The 18,757-nt window shown below is 37.0% G+C and overlaps 1 protein-coding gene across 1 annotated transcript in view; it reads left to right on the forward strand.

The window, feature by feature from the left end:
* The window catches only part of SMYD3 (SET and MYND domain containing 3), a gene marked incomplete at both ends in the record, with an annotated part of 358,948 nt that overhangs the window by 271,750 nt on the left and 68,441 nt on the right, over positions 1-18,757 (forward strand). Inside the window, 2 exons of the mRNA XM_079550900.1 lie at positions 14,444-14,511; positions 15,870-15,972. Of these exons, the coding sequence (XP_079407026.1) occupies positions 14,444-14,511; positions 15,870-15,972 (171 nt within the window). The remainder of the gene's footprint in view (positions 1-14,443; positions 14,512-15,869; positions 15,973-18,757) is intronic.

The raw sequence follows: 18,757 nt of genomic DNA on the forward strand, positions 1-18,757 counted from the left end.
GGTATAACTTCTGGCCGTTTCCTCGGGTCCTACTATTTGCCTGGGAGAAGAGGCCAGACCCTTTTGCACCACAACCTCCCTTCAGGAAGTTGCAGAGTGCAATGAGGTCTCCCTGAACCTCCTCTTCTCCAGACTATTATCTACTTGAGCTTATATTTTGAAAGTATTATCTTCTATGGTTCTGTCTCTTTTGTTTAAAATAACAAACGTGTAACTGGAGGGTTGGAAATGCAATTTGTGGAAAGGGATCGGGAGTATGAATTTTCCCCTAACGGATAATTTTTGTGTTTTTGGTTTTTTTTTAATATTGTACACACATTGAATGGTTGATTTATATGATTCAACAAATGATAAAAACTCAATAGACTGCTTTATATGGTGCTCTTCACAATGAGAAGGAAATGTAAAGATGTAATAACAATGAAGTTAAAGAAAAGTGGGTTGCTTCATTTGTGGATAGGAGAAAGCTCCACCAGTGAAAAGGGGTATCTTTCACGGTCACTACATAAGTGATCCTACTGACTCTCTATGGGACTTGAACTCAGCGTGGAAAGACTGGTCAGAAAACCTGGGTCATGAGTCAGACTTTGTAAATATCTTACGTTTCTATTGGGGTGAGCTCAATATATTTAAAAAGAACAACAACAAAATAGGAATTAATCGAGCAAATTACTGCTTTCTGTCAGAATGTTAAAAAAAAAAAGTATTTCTACATTTGTTGGAGAAGAAAAGTAAAAAAGTAGAAATTTACCTTGTTTTCATATGGCACATATCACAAGAGTAATGGTAAATGAAACCTTACCTAGTGTGATTTGCTTTTTGTTTCAACCGCATTTTGGAACATGAATGAAAATTCTGGATTTTAGGAATTACTTTAGGGTTTTACTTCATTCTATTCATGAAAATATAACAATTTAAAGATAAAATTTTCATAGGCAGTCAAATCAAATCAGAGGCAATCCTAGATGAAAGCAAAATGTGTTCCTAATAGTAAGTTCTTGAATTATCATAATGAGAATATTGAATTTTAAAGAATTCAATTAATCAAGTAAGAATATATTTTGGCATGTGACTTTCTGGCATTGTGCTTGTGTACAGAAACTGTATGAATATAAAAACCAACCTGAGCCAAAATGCCAACTGTGTGGAGTAACGTAACAGTCAGTCTGAATAATATCATGCCTTGTGGCTCATATTTCTAACCTAGTTTTGCTCTTTCTCTGGTTTATATTATTTTTAAGAGAGCTGTGATGTATAAACTTAGACTATTGGATGTGGTGGTGGGGCATTTCTTAGGCTCCACTAATGTAATACTGACTAACAATTAGTATATTCTTTCCTGTCACCCTGGTTTCATCAGCTGAGGTAGAAACACCAGCTACTTTTCTTTGCTTGCTGAAATCACAATTCCTCTAGCTGATTTACTTTTCTTAGGTGTATCTAAAGATCTGCTTTGCCCAAAATAAAAGAAAAACTGAAAGGAAGGGATATGTAAAAAGTAAATAAAGATTTGCTGTGTGTGAATCTATATCAGTAGAAAAAAACACTGTGAAACACTAATGGTGTTGTGAATTAGAGGGATATTTTATAAATCTGTAATTAGTATTTAAAGACCAACACAGTCATATTTCTTGCTTGAAATATGAAATGCTGCACCACTGTAATTTGCTCAGATTGTAGTGAATATTAGGACTTTGAGGTATAAATATTGTGTCTGTTCTCAGAGTTTCCAAATTGATCCAGATTATGAAAACAGTTAAATTGGCTTTAAAAATCACAAGATAAAGAGAATGAAGTGGAAGCATAGTGGCATTCAACATCTTTCTAGAATTTACTAGTGGTATTCATTTTTCTTGTCTGTGTGTGAGATGGAGATTGAAACAACTTTGCCTGCAAAGAAATGTCCATACTTTTTGGTAGGCAAAAGTCTCAATTTAACGTGAAAGAGTACAAAGTTTTGGAAGTCACTTTGTGAGAACTCGGGCATTTTTGGTAAGCGTAGTTTCAGTGCCTTTCAAGGTATCCCAATGTTACTTTTAAAAATGTGTGCTCAGACTTCAAGTTTGGCTAGGCACTTTACAATATCATCACAGCTCATGACTATTAAAAAAAAAAAATCCAACAACAAAAAACAACTTCAGTTTCATTTTGTATTACGTGTGAACTTGAGGCATTATTGGTGAAGAGCTTAGGTTAAGAATTAAGGAACCTAAAGTTTGCAGCTGTTTAATGGCAAGGATTTGTTTTGTTGGAAATGCACAAAGTGTTAATCATACTGAGTTAGATCACCCAGTTTCAGTGCTCAGAGAAGTTCTAAATCTAGTTTGACTTGTAAACTTACTGTCTAATTATTGTTTACTGTAATTCATCTAATGCCACTAAAGTTACTATCCATTTACACAAATGTAAGTGCAAACATTGTGTTAAAAGCTTCAAAAAAGGACAAATGGACATTTGTCTAGTAGATGGATCATTCTGTTTCTAGCTTATTTGTATAAAAATGTATTCTTACCTATTAATACTTGCTAAAGTCATGTTTCTGAATAGATGACAGATTCTGTTCCTGGCTGTTAGATTTAGTTCATCTCACACAGACCCAGTTCTGTTCATCACAGAAATGCTCTCAGGAGATGAAATGCTTCTTTGCTAGTGAGTTTGTGGAAGGGCAAAGGTGAAGGAGTGAGGAGAAAATTCTCTTTGGCATAAGTATTTCCTGTAGACAGCAATTACATACAGGTCTGTGAACTTTAGTTAGCTACCCACAAGCATTTGAATGATGAGCTCAACATAGTGTTTGTCTAACCTTCCTTTAATTCTCTATTTCAAAGGCATGTGGTAAAGATGCTTCAAAATTAAATACTTTTTTTTCTTTTCCCTCTTTAGAGTGAAAGAGCAATTAATGTAATTGTAGAGGTGGAAAGTCTTTTTTCAGCATCACTGTTATTATTTACAAAGCCTAATTTAAGTTTTATTGTTTCAAGTACTCATGCATATCACATTGGGTAGCAAGTGAATTAGAATCTCATGTTATTTCTTTGAATTACGGGAACATAGTTTGTATTTGCACATTACTTTCAGGTATCTTTCTATCTGTTATTTGTACTCTTGCTTTGTACTTCAAAATTATTGTTCTCTAGTTGATTTCCAAGAACCAAAAGAAAGACATGCTGGAATGGTTTTCAGCTTTCATTGCACTGTGATACATAGCCTGCCAAAAGAAGGATGCCAGGAGCAATAGAAAATCAGTAAATTGTTGGCTGATACTATTGTGAATATAGGTAAGAACTTTGAACTTGCAGAAACCATAGACAATCTGAAAGTTTCCTGATACCTTCTATTTTTTTATTTTCCCAAGAAGAAATATTCTCTACCAACAGATTGTTTAGTTACAAACTTTATGAAGAAAAACTCACAGAAAATGGTAAATCAGTAAGGGTAAATAAACTGCTTCCATTTTTTCCTTCTAAATTGGGCTTTTAATGTTCTAATGAAGACCATACATTTCTTTAAATTAGATAGATATGATATTTATGTTTACATACAAAGAGCCTGAAATATGAATGTGTGAGAAGTCAGTGGAGATGGAGTTACAGGTTGGAAGGAATCTGGGGAGGTCAACTCATTATGTCCTGCTTAAAGATGGGCCAACACTGAATTCAGAGCAGGTTGCTTACAGTTTTGTCTGGTCAGGTCCTGAAAATTGCTAATTCCCAGTGTACCTAAAACCCTAAGGACTTCTGAAAAACTAATTTTTTGCCAGTTAAATGTCTTCCAGTAAATTTCAAGTTGACCTTGCATTCCTGGGAAGCAGGCAACTGGTTGTGCATTTCAAGCAGCATCTCTCTATCTGGAAGTAGAAATACAGATCATTTTCTCACTAGTTGAAGTTACTATGAGTTCATTATGTAGAAATTATGTATCGGACTGTGGCATTTTTCCTTCTGCAAGTGCTGCTGTTATAAGTTACTGTATGTGTAACTATTTTGCCATTAATCAGCTCATTGTTTGATGTCACACTGACTACGAGTTCTGTGTTTGGACTTAATGTATAAGCTTATTTTGCAGTAAGTCATTATAATTTCTTTAATCTAATTACTACTTTAATGAATGTAGCTTAATGCTGTTTTCAAGTGTTATCTTTCTTCCCAGCTAGTAATAGCATATAGTAACAGTGCAGAAAATCTGCAGTACTAATTTGATACAGTAAAGAAAAAAATACTGTTTTAAAGGAAAAATCTATTGTATTCAGATATAGGTAGAATAGTATATTGGAGGTTTTTTCTCTTCTGTTGAAGCAATAGCATTTCTAATAAGGAGTCCAGATGAATTGGACATAAATATTTCCTCCTACTAGTTTTTGGGGCACAGATATTGTGAGTATTTCAAGTCTTGTTCACCCAAAATACGGCCATGGTTCTTCCTGTTGGGGAAATTGAAGAGTTATCTTCTCCCAGTACTTTCAAAAGGAACAAATGGCCCCAAAGAAAATGTGAAATGGAGCTTCCTCTGTAGCCCTTGCTCTATAGCAGTTATCCAGGTATGGAAGAGATTTTAGCGTCTAGGGCTTCTTTAAGCAAAATCCCCTGCCCTGGCCAACTAATAGGAAAAGAAGCTCTCTGTTGGTCTGGATTAGATCCTTGGTGTCAAGTTCACTCTCAGGTCCAAAGAAGTAATGCATTTTTTTCCTGGCTTACTCTGTCACTTCCCAATATGGTCACATGTAGCGCACAGTGCTAGCAAATTGTCTTCAGTAATGTTAAATGTCATTGGGTGCCTATATTTTATCATCACATAGAATTGTCCAAGAATGCTGGACTAACATTATTATGGGAATGAGGAAACTAGTGGCATAAGCATGAAAGCTATCCTCACAGTAACTAGAAGCGTATGTCCTCTGTTGAGACTAAACATGTCCAGTGTTGTGGAATTCCAAAAATTAAATTATTTAAACTGTTTCCTGAGTAGAGCTGTGTTTGAAATAGCCCAACAGAATAGCGTTGTAAGATAAATACAACAAAAAGTCTGTCTGGAAACCCTTGTGGAATTGATTTTTTTTATATACTAACAAAGAGTTCATGTGTCCTATGAAAACCTGTGAATACTTTGAATGATGAGTACTTCAGATATGCAGGCCTTTGTGTTACTACATGAGTTTTAATTTGCTGTGTATGCATTAAATCTTTACCTTAAATGTAACAGTACTCTCTTTTGACCCAAGAAGGAAATTGAGTTTGACTTACATTTTCTGCCTTTCTGTATCCTGCTAGTCTCTGATATGGTTTCTATGTCAGCACACACACTCAGAGTGCAATCAGTCTTCCCTTTCAATCAGATAGATCTCTAGAACTGTGGTCTGGATTTAACCATCTCTTGAGTGCCTGGATTTCTTAAAATAATCTCTAACAGGCAGCTACCTTTTTTTCCCCCCAAAAAAACGTCTGACTAAGGCAATCAGCTGGGTATTTCATCATTTCAGGGTTAAGAACATAGTGAGCGTTTTGTTTCAGTTTTTTTTTTGTCCTGTTAAACTTCTCATTGCCACCTGGTCTAATACATTCAATCAATATAATTTGGCACTCAAGGCCTTTTCACTGGCCACAGGTAACTCTAGCCTGTCTCATGCAGAACACCTTCTATGGTATGTTATCATCAATTCACTATATATGATAACCCATTCATACATACTTTTTGGAAGAAATGAGTAAGATCGAGCTTACTAGCATTTTGCAGGGAGAATTTACTAATTTTTTACTAATAAATTGCTAGCAAAGTTACAAATGTTGCAAGTGTTTTATGAAATTCTACTTCAGGATTTCATGAGCAGCTTATACAATTTTCAAATTATTGTTTTTTGTGTAATTCAAAATGCCGTTCTCAGCAGATGATTGATCTACTAGCTATCTGGAAGGAAGATATTTGCAATTGCCTTATGTACTTGATTTGTAAGTCTTTAGTCAGGAAAAAGAGCCTAGGTATCTGTCAGAGATGAGTTTACATAGAGTTATATCTAGCCAACCAGTTTTTAAAAGAAGTAATATTAATACTTTGATAGGCAGGACTAGGTTACAAAGTAAATTATGTATATATTTATGTTTTGGTATGTTTGGTAAGTTTTCTGGTAGCTACAGGTCTATCAGTATCACCTCCATACCCAGGAAGGTTATGGAACGAATAATCTGAGGAACCATCATGGACCAATTAAAGGTCAACCAGGGGATCAGGTCCCGTCAGTATGGGTTTACAAATGGTAGATCCTGTCTGACAAACCTGATTTCATTCTGTGACAAGGTGACCTGCTTAGTGGATGAGGGTCAGGCTGTCGATGTGGTCTATCTGGACTTCAGTAAGGCCATTGACACTGTCCCCCATAACATTCTCGTGGAGAAGCTGGCCCAGCTCCGCTGGGTGAAGCACTGGCTGGATGGCCAGGCCCAAACAGTTGTGGTCAATAGAGTTGGATCTAGTTGGCAGCCGGTTATGAGCGTTGTGCCCCAAGGCTCAGTACTGGGGCCGCTTCTGTTTAACATCTTCATTGATGATCTTGATGAGGGGATTGAGTGCACCCTCAGCAAGTTTGCAGATGACACCAAGTGGGAGGGAGTGTTGATCTGCTAGAGGGGAGAAGGGCGCTGCAGAGGGACACCTAGACAGACTGGATCCATTGGCCAAGGTTAACGGCATGAATTTCAATAGGGCCAAGTGTCAGATCCTGCATTTTGGTCACAACAACCCCAGGCAACACTACAGGCTTGGGGAGGTGTGGCTGGAAAGCTGCCTGGTGGAAAGGGACCTTGGTCGGCTGAACATGAGCCAGCAGTGTGCCCTGGTGGCCAAGAAGGCCAATGGCATCCTGGCTTATTTCAGGAATGGTGTGGCGAGCAGGACTAGGGAAGTCATCCTGCCTCTGTACTCGGCATTGGTGACACCTCACCTCGAGTACTGTGTTCAGTTTTGGGCACCTCAGTACAGAAAGGACATGGAGGTACTGGAGCAGGTCCAGAGAAGGGCAACGAGGCTTGTGAAGGGCTTGGAAAATCAGCCCTATAAGGAGAGGCTGAGGGAGCTGGGGCTGTTTAGTCTGGGGAAGAGGCGGCTGAGGGGAGACTTATTACTCTCTTCCAGTACCTGAAAGGTGCTTACAGTGAGAGCAGGGTAGGTCTCTTCTCGCTGGTGACAGGTGACAAGACGAGGGGAAATGGCCTCAAGTTGCGCCAAAGGAAGTTTAGACTGGACATTAGGAAACACTTCTAACTACCCTACAGAAAGGGTAGTTAAACATTGGAATAGGCTCCTCAGGAAGGTGGTTGAGTCACCGTCCCTGGATGGGTTTAAGAGCTGTTTGGATGTGGTGCTCGGAGATATGATTTAGCAGAGGATTGCTAGAGTTAGGGTACTATGGTTAGGCTGTGGTTGGACTTGATGATTCTTGAGGTCCCTTCCAACCTGAGTAATTCTATGATTCTAATAACAGCAGTACTCCATTTTATAGAACTGTACATCAACACAAAAGTAGTTGCTAACCTGTTGGGAAAGCATGGAAGGATAATGGAAGGAACTGAATGAACTGGCAGTTATATGAGTATTCTTTTGGGCCTAGGTATCCAAACTTTGCATAAAACTGAGATTTCATTTGCTTAATATGAAACAGAGCAAGTTGTAGTAAGCCTTACTTTCTGTGACTGTGGACACATACAAGTTTACAGTGCCATATAGTGGAACTGTAAGTTGTTAGTTGCTTTCATGCATATTTCACCCTGATTTAAAAAAAATAAAAAAATAAAAAATTCAATTCTAAAACTCCCCAGTTTGTGTCTGTTTTGACGTCTAACTGAAGTAGCAAAGTGGAAATAGATCTGCTTAAAAAAACACATGGTGAAGAAGTAAAGAATTCAAAAAAATTGTGGGAATTTCTCGAAAAAGTGCTTACTACATTTCTAAATGGATTCATTTATTTATTGCCCTTTTTGGGAAAAAAAAATCAAATTTTAAATGTATGTGTTTTTTTTTAATGTTTTAAAAGAATTTAAATATTTAATTTTATGTGGTCGCATTTTGGAAGAGAGGTTTTAATTTGGTTTTCTTCTCATTTTGAATTTTCTCCCTCTTAAAGAATTCTCAAGCTTTTGTGCCTTCAGAAATTTCCTGTTGCAAGTAATTTTAAAGAAATTATATGAAAAGCTTTATCCCCAGGCTTTATCTTCTTCCCACTTCTTTTTTTCCCAGTTCAAAATACATTATTTGGGAAATAGATGAAAACTGCAAGAGGAAATAGAGGCAAAAATCCACCAAGCTCAACAGATCAAATGAACTTTTGGTTAATGAACTTTAAGATAGAAATATAATTGAAGGTCTTGCTTATCAAACACCTCCAGAAGGAAAAGCAATAGTTTGAGAACTGTAAGAGCATGGTCAGCAAAACCTTGGTTTTGTCTCAAGAAATAGTAATATTTGCAGAGGTGAGTGGAAGGTAGAATTTCAACAAAAGGAACATGAGATTGCTGATTGTTTTCAGAGTAGAGATTTGTGAAAAGACGGGACAGAGAACATAGAATTTTTAATCGAAGTTCTACAGTGCTTCAAGTTACTTAATTTTACCCAAAAGGTGCAATGTTTTTCCATGTTTCAGGCTCAATCTTCACTTCTTGAGTTACTAACTGCATCTTCTACACACTCTACAAAAAAAAAAAAAAAAAAAAAAAAAAAAAAAAGTGCCCGTAGCAAACATAACATTTATCTTACTAATGATACCTTTGAAATTCTTAGTAGTCAAATATATAAATATATTTAGCTAGCTAGCTAAATGTTTTTATTTGAAGAATTGGAGAAGTATGTGTCGGGTAAGAAGAGAGAAGGTAATTTGCCATGACCTATTTTCATTCCATTCCAATTGAAATTGCACCATTTAGCTGAGTTCTAAAAAGGGATGCCTGAAGCACTCTTGCATTAAATCATCTGTTAATGTCAGGACAAATTTATCTCATCTACCTGCTTGTAGGTGGTGACATCCTTCTGCAAGGGAAATTGGTGTTCTGCACACTCATCAGAAACTTTTATGTGCTAGGACAACAACAGCAACAAGAGCTGATATTTTGACGGTTAATGAGGAGAAAGACTTAAGTTGAAAAACTAAGAAAACAGGTGGAAATACACATCTTTGCCCTTAGTAGCTCTGATGTAGTCATCTCAAATTCAACCAAAACCTTAATGATTTGGTACAAGAGGCAAAAAGGTATTGTTTTTAAAGAAAAATGAAATAATTGCAAATTCCATCCTGATGTAAAAGAAGCATAACTTCTCTGAATTTCATAGTCTTACAGGAAAATTTGGATTCTAAGCATGTGTCACAAACAGTTAACTACTTGTCCCATTTTCTTAGTCTGAAAATCTAAATAAGATAAAGTGTTCTGGAAGCCTTTCTAATGTCTCTCATCCCCTCCAGTACCCTGTCTGCTGGACACAGCTGAAGTTTCAGAGCAAGGGAGTTCTGTGCCTGTCTGGGTGCCATGAACTTTGGCTATGAGCAGCTGAATGAAAGACATCAAAAACAAGCTTAACTGGTCTGTCATTACTGTGGCATGCCATGCATTTGCTGTTGAGCCATGTTGCAGTGTTTGGTACTGTTTCTCTAGCACTCTGTGTGCCAAATACAGTCATTAGGAGATCTGAGATCTGTCAACCATCTGTGCCTGGTATTTGTTCATCCTCAAATGGGGAAGATATCAGTACAGAGCTACAGTGGGGGATGGTGGTTCTAGGAGGTCTCTGGGGCTTGTCATTTGAGTTATTGTGTCCCTTGCATTTACTGTCCAATCCTTCTACCTGACTAATGTTTGAGTCTCCTGAGAATAATGAATGTCACAGTGTGACAACTGGTTAAAACATCGTTTCTTAAATATTTGCCAATGGTCAGGAATATCCAGACAGCTTTCATGTAAATGAGAAATTTACTAATCCGTGAACTTGGGCTTTTTGTATTTTTAATTTACATTACATTGGGTTCATGAATTAGGGAAAGAAGTTATGGCTTCCTTCCTGGTGGTAGGTTAGACTATACTAGCTTTGACACAACATTTACAGAGGTGGATTCATTCTGCAGCAAAGCTGAAGATGATATTGACCAAATTTGTGCAAAGTACCCTTTATTAATTCTTCTTGTGCAGGTTACTTGTGTATATTATAAGAACTATCTCACTATGTTCTAGTAATATATGGAAACATGTAGAGACAAAATAATTATTAGTCCTGATATTTGTAATTTGATTTGTGCAGCAGGCATTAACCAGTACTAATTTCCAATTTTCCATGTTCTTAGTTCTGAAATTCCAAATCGAGATGGTCATGCTATCAGATCTGAGTCTGCTTTGTTTAACCCAAGTACGAAGATGTAGTGTAAAGTGATATTAATGAAGACTGAACTGGGGCCCTGGTCACCCACAGTCAGCAGGAGAGCTTCAGATTAGGATAGGCCTAATAATGAACACAAACATAGTGGAATATGTTGCCAAACTGAATCCTTCATACGCTGTCAAATGGAAACACCAGAATAAATCTTCATGTCTCTCTGCTGGACTGTGGGTTTGGCACAGGGATTGCTCAGACAGTAGCTCCAGACGCCCTGAGAACAGAGACCTCCTTTGAAGTAAGTTAGAGTTCTCATATTCCATTCAGAGAAGAAATAGAATGTAACAAATTGAAGCAATTTTTATTTGCTGCTGATTAAGTATATTTGGGAATAGTAGCCAGTTGGACTACCCTGTGTCTTTGCTAGTTTGGGAAAAATTGTCTTCTTCCTGGGTTACCTTATGAGTACAGAATGCCTCTCTAAAACATGCACAGTCTCTTAAAAGAGCAAATCCTTTTATTTAAATCCACCAGTATATGTGGTATTGTTTGTTGTTTGTCATAGCAGTTCCTTTTAAATAAACTGGCAAGATTTATTGCCACAGTGCAAACTGAGGGAATGATATTTTAAATTGTCATTGAATTGTATGGCCAATCAGTCTGTGATGTGAAGCCTTGAGAACTCCAGGAGAGTCCTAAAAAAATGTTGCCCTGTGGAGACTTGAAAAGTCTGTGAATCTGCTGTGAGAATTTTCCCTCAATTCTGATGCTGGGAAATGTGTTATTTCAGAAAATTTAGAAGTGACAGAGGAATTTGACTTTTCATCTTTGAAGTTCTGAAGCATGTGAACATTTTTCCTTATTTGTGAGCATGACAAACTCTGAACACTCTGTTCTGTCTCTGTGTGTGGATATGCACTTACAGTGCTATAGCACTGTACAGAAAAGAATGTTTAGAGGAATCAAAAAGGACAAGTTGAACTACAACACAAATTAAATAACAGAGATAAATGATGCTGCAGGAGTTAAGATGACAAAGGCCATGTGTCTGTAGGGAAGAAATCATGTCTTCAAGCAGCAGATTGCCCTGAATTGTTTATTCTTCCTTAGTTTTAAATCTGGGTTCACAGAGAATCAGAACCTTGAAGATCATTGTACTGGGACTGAGACGCGTCTGTTAAGATGACCATGAAACCTGATAGAAATACACATGAGAAAGGCATTGTTTGCTTGATTTTTTATTTTTTTTTTCCCCCTTGGAAATAGAGTCAATTAACTTTCAGGCACAACAGGTTTTGATCCATAACTTATTTCTTCACCTTATCTTGGAACAGGCAGTGTACCTGTGCTCTTCTCCACTGCTCTTCTGAGCAGTGTAGGATAATGCAGTTCATCTGTCTGAGCGACACTGACCCCCAGGAATCTAGGAAAATGGATTTTTCTTCAGGTCTTTTGTAACAGAAATTCCTTCTTGCTCTTGTTCCATGCAAGGCACTGCCTATGGCCTTAACTCCTCTGGTGGACTGGAACTCCAGCAGTCCCCTTGGTAGGATTCATTTTTAACTTTGGGAGATTGGAAACCTCTTAAAAGTGTATGTGAACAGAAATGTAGGGGATATTCAGAAGATTTTTAGAAACTTTGTAACAAACATAAAAGGAAACCAACAACCCCACTCTCAGTTGATGAACTATGATAGACATTTTGTTTATTATGTCTGTTACCATTTGCAGACTGTCAGTGGCGGACTGTCAGTATATCAGAATTTCTCGTGTCATAGGTGATATTATTTATCACCACTATCTCTCATCCTCTCTCTCCACTTGCAGACAGAGCAACCATAACAAAAGACAGCATCTGTATTACATTTTGCATGGGCATCACTGGCTAATTTTTTTCCATACCTGAAATTAACAGTGGGGAAAGATTGTCTGTTAGGAAGCTAATCTGGTCAAACTATGAGCAAAATCACGTAGCCTAAAATTCATAGGAGCAGTTAGACTTCTGCCCGTGTTTAGGTACCTTCATACCTCTTTCGATGTGACTCTGAATGCTTCTGACTCCCAGTTTCATATTGGAAACCATAAATAATTAGAAATTAGATGATATTCAACTAATTTATTAGGATATTGAGATGCAACTGCATACCATGAAAACATATGAAACAGGATAAGTGCCTCACAGAAAGCTACTATTGAAAAGACACTCTTGGTATCTGAATCTCAAAGCATCCATTCATTTCACATTTTTCTTTAAGTATGCCCTATAGAAAGCAAAAAGTAAAAACGTTGTGACTTCTGTGTGTTAAACTTTTCACACAGATAGTAGAGTACATACCTTTACTAGAAAATGATGGAATTGTCTCTATAACTCTATAGTGATAAAAATTCCATATTGTTAAATATAAACAGTTTTATGGTAATAATAGGAGATTTGCAAGGAAGAGAGATTCATTTACTTCTAAGAAATGTCTGACCTCTGCTACTTCACAACCCATTAGAGAGAGCTAAGGTCCACATAAGCTGGCATTCTTTCTCTTTTACCTGGAAGGCGTTATTTTTTCAATGAATACCTAAATCAAGTCAATATTTTTAGAGCTAGTGTAATTACCACTTGAAATGGTCTAATCTTTGCACTGAAGTTGTCTGATACTTTGTATCCAGTGCCAGTTAGAAAGAAATAATTAAGATGTATTTGGTAATTTAACTGGAACATTTGAATGGGTTACATAAACAATAGACTAATCATAGAATTGTCTAACCATTTAAAATAACATAAACTCTGCTGCATATACTTTTATTTGAATTAATGTTCCTGTCAGAATTTATGAGAAATCTTGAAAGAGGATTTCATTCTTACCTTATGGTTAATGCTCTCATAAATAATAATTTGTCAATTCTGTAAGACAATATGTACTATTAAGTTGTTCAGTGCACCTCTTTGAAATAGAGGTGTGCATTTAATGTTCTGTGCAATTACTCTATGGATAAAACTGCAACTTTCAGATCTCATTTTTAGAACTGCCAAATCATACTCTAACTTATCTTTTAGTTCTGAAGAGAATAAATGCCATTAATAACCTAATGCTATATAGAACAGACCTGAGACTTCTCTTGTATATGCAAGTATCGTGCAGTCTTTTTCTGCATAAAGTATTATATGTGTATCATTGATAACTGACCAACAAGTAATCAAAAATATAAATAAATAACAGTAAAAAAAATAAATCTGTTTTGCCCCCAGAAGAGCAATCTGATATATTAAAGGTCCATTAGGAGTTTGTTCTGGTTCTTCCTTAGACCCATGAAAGTGACAGTGGCTAATCATTTACAAATTGCTGATCTTAGAGTTGAACATCACTATCCTGTTTGATATTTTGGAGTTTATCTCCTTGCACAGAACTTTCATTCTTTCATTCTTTTCTACTGTTTTGTAAAGCTACTTTAATTTTGTATGAGTGAGAGGGAAGAATGCAATATCTAGTGGAATATTTGAGGTGAAAGTTTATATTTATCTTTAATTATAGTTTCAAAATTATTTTATGTGATCTTGTATATGCAAACCAAAATATCCAGAGAGCAAAAAATGGGCAATTGTACCATTTTTGTATGTATTTTTGCCTTTATTACATTGCCAACAGTCAAGGCTGCTGTCTACTTTAAAACTGACCCAGCTATATTTGTTGGGCTCCAGTAGCACTCATTATAATGTCTGTGACAGCCTAGCATCAGGAGAACATCAGCATGGAAGCAGCCACTTCTTTTCATCTGCTGTCACTGTCATCTGCTCTGTAGTCTCTGGGCTGAGCTTTTCAGTCTCTGTGTAGGGTATTTTTTTTCCCTCTGGACAGGAAAGTAAGGCCTCTGCATGTGTTTAACCCCACATTTTTGCAGGATACTATTATTTCTGCTTTTAATTGACTGCAGTTTTACAGGAGAGTGTGTCCCAGATGTGATTACTCCTAAATGAAAGAGCGCTAGTGTTGGACTCGTTTCCCATCCAATTACCAGTTGCCCCTTCATTTTATTTTGAAAGTTTTTTCACTTGAGTATGGGGTTTCCAAGTGAATCTGGTAATCCTGGATTTTTTCCCTTGTTTTTTCAGGTGACCTGTAACTGTTTCACCATCAGTAATGGAGAGATGCAGGATGTTGGTGTTGGCCTATATCCCAGGTACCACGGACACTGTTTCATTCACAGGCAAAATCTGTTAGGTTTTTTTTTCCTCTTTTCCTAGGTTGCTATAAGCACCATCAAAGTAGCAGGTAACATGTTCAAACAAGAAACTGGGAAATGCAAATAAATTAGAAAAGAATAAAAAACAGTCATCAAATTGAAAGCATTCTTAGAAGTTCTGATTACAGAGTTAAAGCAGGCTAAATAGGATGTGTCTCTATTTTTATGGGGATTGTAGTCATTTTGAAGTAAGAATAAATGCTAACATTAGAAATGTGTGACTAAGGCTTCCTAAAAAATTGAAAGGAAATATGTTCTGTGTTGCTTTGAAGGATAAATATTTTGCAACCAGGAGCCTTCTAATTTGTCAATTAAAAGAAAAAAAAATTGAATATGTTTATTAGTAAATTACCATAACTAAGAAAGAAAGGTAAAAAGGTAAACCCCTTGAAAGATGATATTTGAATTCTTGTTTGCATTAGTTAGGAAAGATGTACCAGGTAAGGGTGTGCATTCATAGAATTTTGTTACAGTACCTGTCAATGTTGAACATGAATAATTGAACGTTTTATCTTACTATATTAATTTATTTGTGTGAATGTAGGGTTGAATTGTATTGTCAGGATCTAAAGGGGCCTGTTGCTGTTGTTTCTTTTCCTACTAATGTCATACATACGCAATTTGACCGAGGACACAGTCTTGAGGCCTGCTTTGTGATAAAGAAAGATAAGGGAAAGACTGTTATGAGGACAGGGAAATTAATATTATGAGAAACACAGGACAGTCATCTGATTTCAGAGTAGAATGGAAATAAATTTTTTCACGTACTTTGGGAAAAATGGAACAGTATTCTGGAGCATTATTATTAGTTAAAAGTTTTCTTTCCATTGAAAAAAGCCCCTGACTGGCAAAAGGTAGCTGTGTTCTTTGATGGTGCCCTGCAAAAAAAGATTTTTTCCCAGTTCAATTCAAAGCAGCTTTAATTTTGCTATTTCAAATCACTCTGAGCTGGGAAAATTGTGAATTTAAATCTGTAGTTCCCAAATCCTAGGCAAATGCCCTTCCATCCTCTTCCTCCCATGCAGATTTTAAAGAGAGCAAATTCAGGCATGGCTTCTACTTGAAGACAGACATAGCTAAGTGATATTTTTTCTCCCATAAGCATGAGCAGCCCATCTTCAAAGGATTTTATTTATTAATAACTAATAATAATAATAATAATAATAAATGATAACTTAATTGCTTGATATGTAAGATGCAATATAGTTATTATATTATATACTTCTAAATTATGTTCACAGTAATGACAGTGTACTAAAGATTTTTTCTTTCTCTTCCTCTACATCCCCTCACAGCATGTCTTTGCTGAATCACAGCTGTGACCCAAACTGTGTGATCATTTTTGAAGGATACCAGCTTTTACTTCGCTCCATCCGAGAGATCCAGATTGGCGAAGAGGTAATTAACTTGTCCTCCCTTCCATCACAAACACCTGCAACAATGACATCTCCCTAAATAAATTCCAGACTGCAGGGCCACCAGCTTAATATTTTGATGATATATTGATGCCAATTTTTAGCACGTAGCTATCAGGGAGAAAATGATTAATAGAATCATCTCTTCACACTGCCTGGGCCCCATAATCATTACTTCCCATAAATCACTAGCGGTCTTGATAAATTCTTGTTCCTCCTTTCCTCCTCTGGGCACTTCATTTTGTTTGTGTTTGAATGTCTTTACCCTGATGGAAACACTTAGAATATTTCTGGGTGGAATGCAGTGTTCACCAAGTCGCTGCAACAATAAGCATTTGTCAGGCTGCAGCTATGCTATAGTAGTAAACCCTTAATTGGTAGTGAAAGTAGCAATGCCAGGTTTGGTTTTTTGTCCTTTCACTAGGAAAGACTTCAAAATATCACTCATAAGAGATTTCAGATTCTAAATTATTCACAGCTTTCTTTTTAAGACAGCATTCGTATTTATTTTGAAAACAATTCATCTGTAGCTAGGTAAGCATTTAGATGTAAATGTCTGTCAGAGAAACGCGGTGCAGAATTTGCTTAGTAAAATCTGCGAAGAGAAATGCATAAGTAATTTGGTATGTAACAATGACCTGTGCAGTTCTAGCTCTTGGTTATTTCATAATCATGACCTCATGTAAATATGGTTCACATCAGTAATTCAATGTCTAGGAAGATCAAGGGCGTACACATTATAATTCGGGAGCAGTATCTCTTCCTCCCTTTAAATTGTTGTTGTGCTTTTATTTTTTAATGCATCCTTTTTCTACGATCAGAATCTGTAAATGGTAAAATATATGGTTAGGCAAAATGCTGAGGAGAACCAACACCAAAGCTTTTGCATGTTTAATTTTTCTGACAAGAGAAATCTTATAGGATGCAATATGCTTCTGTGGAGCCAGTAAGTGTAGCCATTATTGTCTGGCATTCTTGTTCAAGTCAAGTTATATGTACTTATACACACTGTTCATTTATCTTGACTTCTTGATTCACAAAGATGGGTTATTTATTTAGAAGTACAAGCAGACTGTAGTGTCTTCCCAGGGTATAAGTGTGTTAATCATTAGAGCTCTACATTCTTATTTTTATGTACATGAGTCTATTTTTCCAGCAGTGACTCTGTGACACAAATTTTAGACTTTTATGGATCTCTAAAACACAGAAGTCTCCAGGTCAAAATCAGTGGTGAAGTAGTTATGGTGCAAATTATAAGTCATTTGTAAGGTAATCAAGGAAATAAATATAAATGATAAAGTAGAACAGTTTGAACTAATTTCTTAGCAGTGAATTGGATGGATAGTTGTGTGAATATGGACTTCAAAATGATTACTCCTTGTGGATATCATGTTTTCTAAGAAACTTTGCCTCAGAAAGTCAGAATTTTCTGGAAAGCTTAAGTTCTGTTTTCTTTGATACTTTAATGGCTCCTAGTTTTGGTTCTTAAAGAAAAGCTTGTTTTAATGGACATGTAAGACAGTGTATATAATAATATCATATAAAACAATATAATTAGAATCATAGAATCATAGAATCACAAGGTTGGAAATGACCTGTAAGATCATCTAGTCCTACTGTCTTCTCATTACCATTGCTACCACAAACTAAATCAGATCTCGTAGCTCCTCATCCAGACACCTCTTGAACACCGCCAGGGACGGCGACTCCACCACCTCCCTGGGCAGCCATTCCAGTGCCTGACCACTCTCTGAGAGAAAAAGTTTTTCCTCATGTCTAACCTGAACCTCCTCTGGTGCAACTTGCGGCCATTGCCCTGTGTCCTGCTCGTTGCCTGGGAGAAGAGGCCAAACCCCTCTTCACCACAGCCTCCCTTGAGGAAGTTGTAGAGCGCAATGAGGTCTCCCCTGAGCCTCCTCTTCTCCAGACTGAACAATCCCAGCTCCCTCAGCCACACCTCATAGGACTTGTGCTCCGGACCCCTCACCAGTTTCGTTTCCCTTCTCTGGACATGCTCCAGAGCAACCAGTTTCATATCCATCGAACAGTCCACCCATCAAATCCATGCCTTTCCAATTTGGAGAGAAGGATGTTGTGGGGGACTGTGTCAAAGGCCTTATTGAAGTCCAAATAGATGGTATCAGTGGCTCTTCCCTTTCCATTGACCCAGTTACATCATCATAGAAGGCTACTAGGTTGGTCAGGCAGGACCTGCCCTTAGTGAAGCCATGCTGATTATCACATATCAATTCCCTGCCTTCCGTGTGCCTTAGCATAGCTTCCAGGAGGATTCGCTTTGTGATGTTCCCTAGCACTGAAGTGAGGGTGGCAGGTTGGTAGTTCCCTGGGTCATCCTTTCTACTAGTCTTTAAAATGGAGCCAACATTGCATTTTTCCAGTCACCAGGGTTTCACCTATCTGCCATGACTTTTCAAATACTGTTGAGAGTGTCATGGCAATTACATCAGCCAATTCCATCAGAACTCTGGGATGAATCTTGTTGGAAACTGTAGATTATATTGTCTATGGTATTATACTGTATAATGTCAAAAGCTCTGAGATGGTATGATAGACGTTGCGTCAAGTCAACAAGAAATCTCAAGTAATTGTGAGCAGTAGAAAACTTGCCTGATGCTGTTCAAGCATAAAGATTTAGAATGAGATCCCATAATAATTAGTAGAAAGTGAATAATCACTAAGATTCATTAGAAACAAGGAGCTTAGTAGCAAGTCAGCATGAGATTAGAAGAGCACTGGGGCATTACTAT

The sequence above is a fragment of the Tetrao urogallus genome (genome assembly GCF_951394365.1).
Source record: "Tetrao urogallus genome assembly, chromosome: 2".
In the NCBI taxonomy this organism is placed as follows: Eukaryota; Metazoa; Chordata; class Aves; order Galliformes; family Phasianidae; genus Tetrao; species Tetrao urogallus.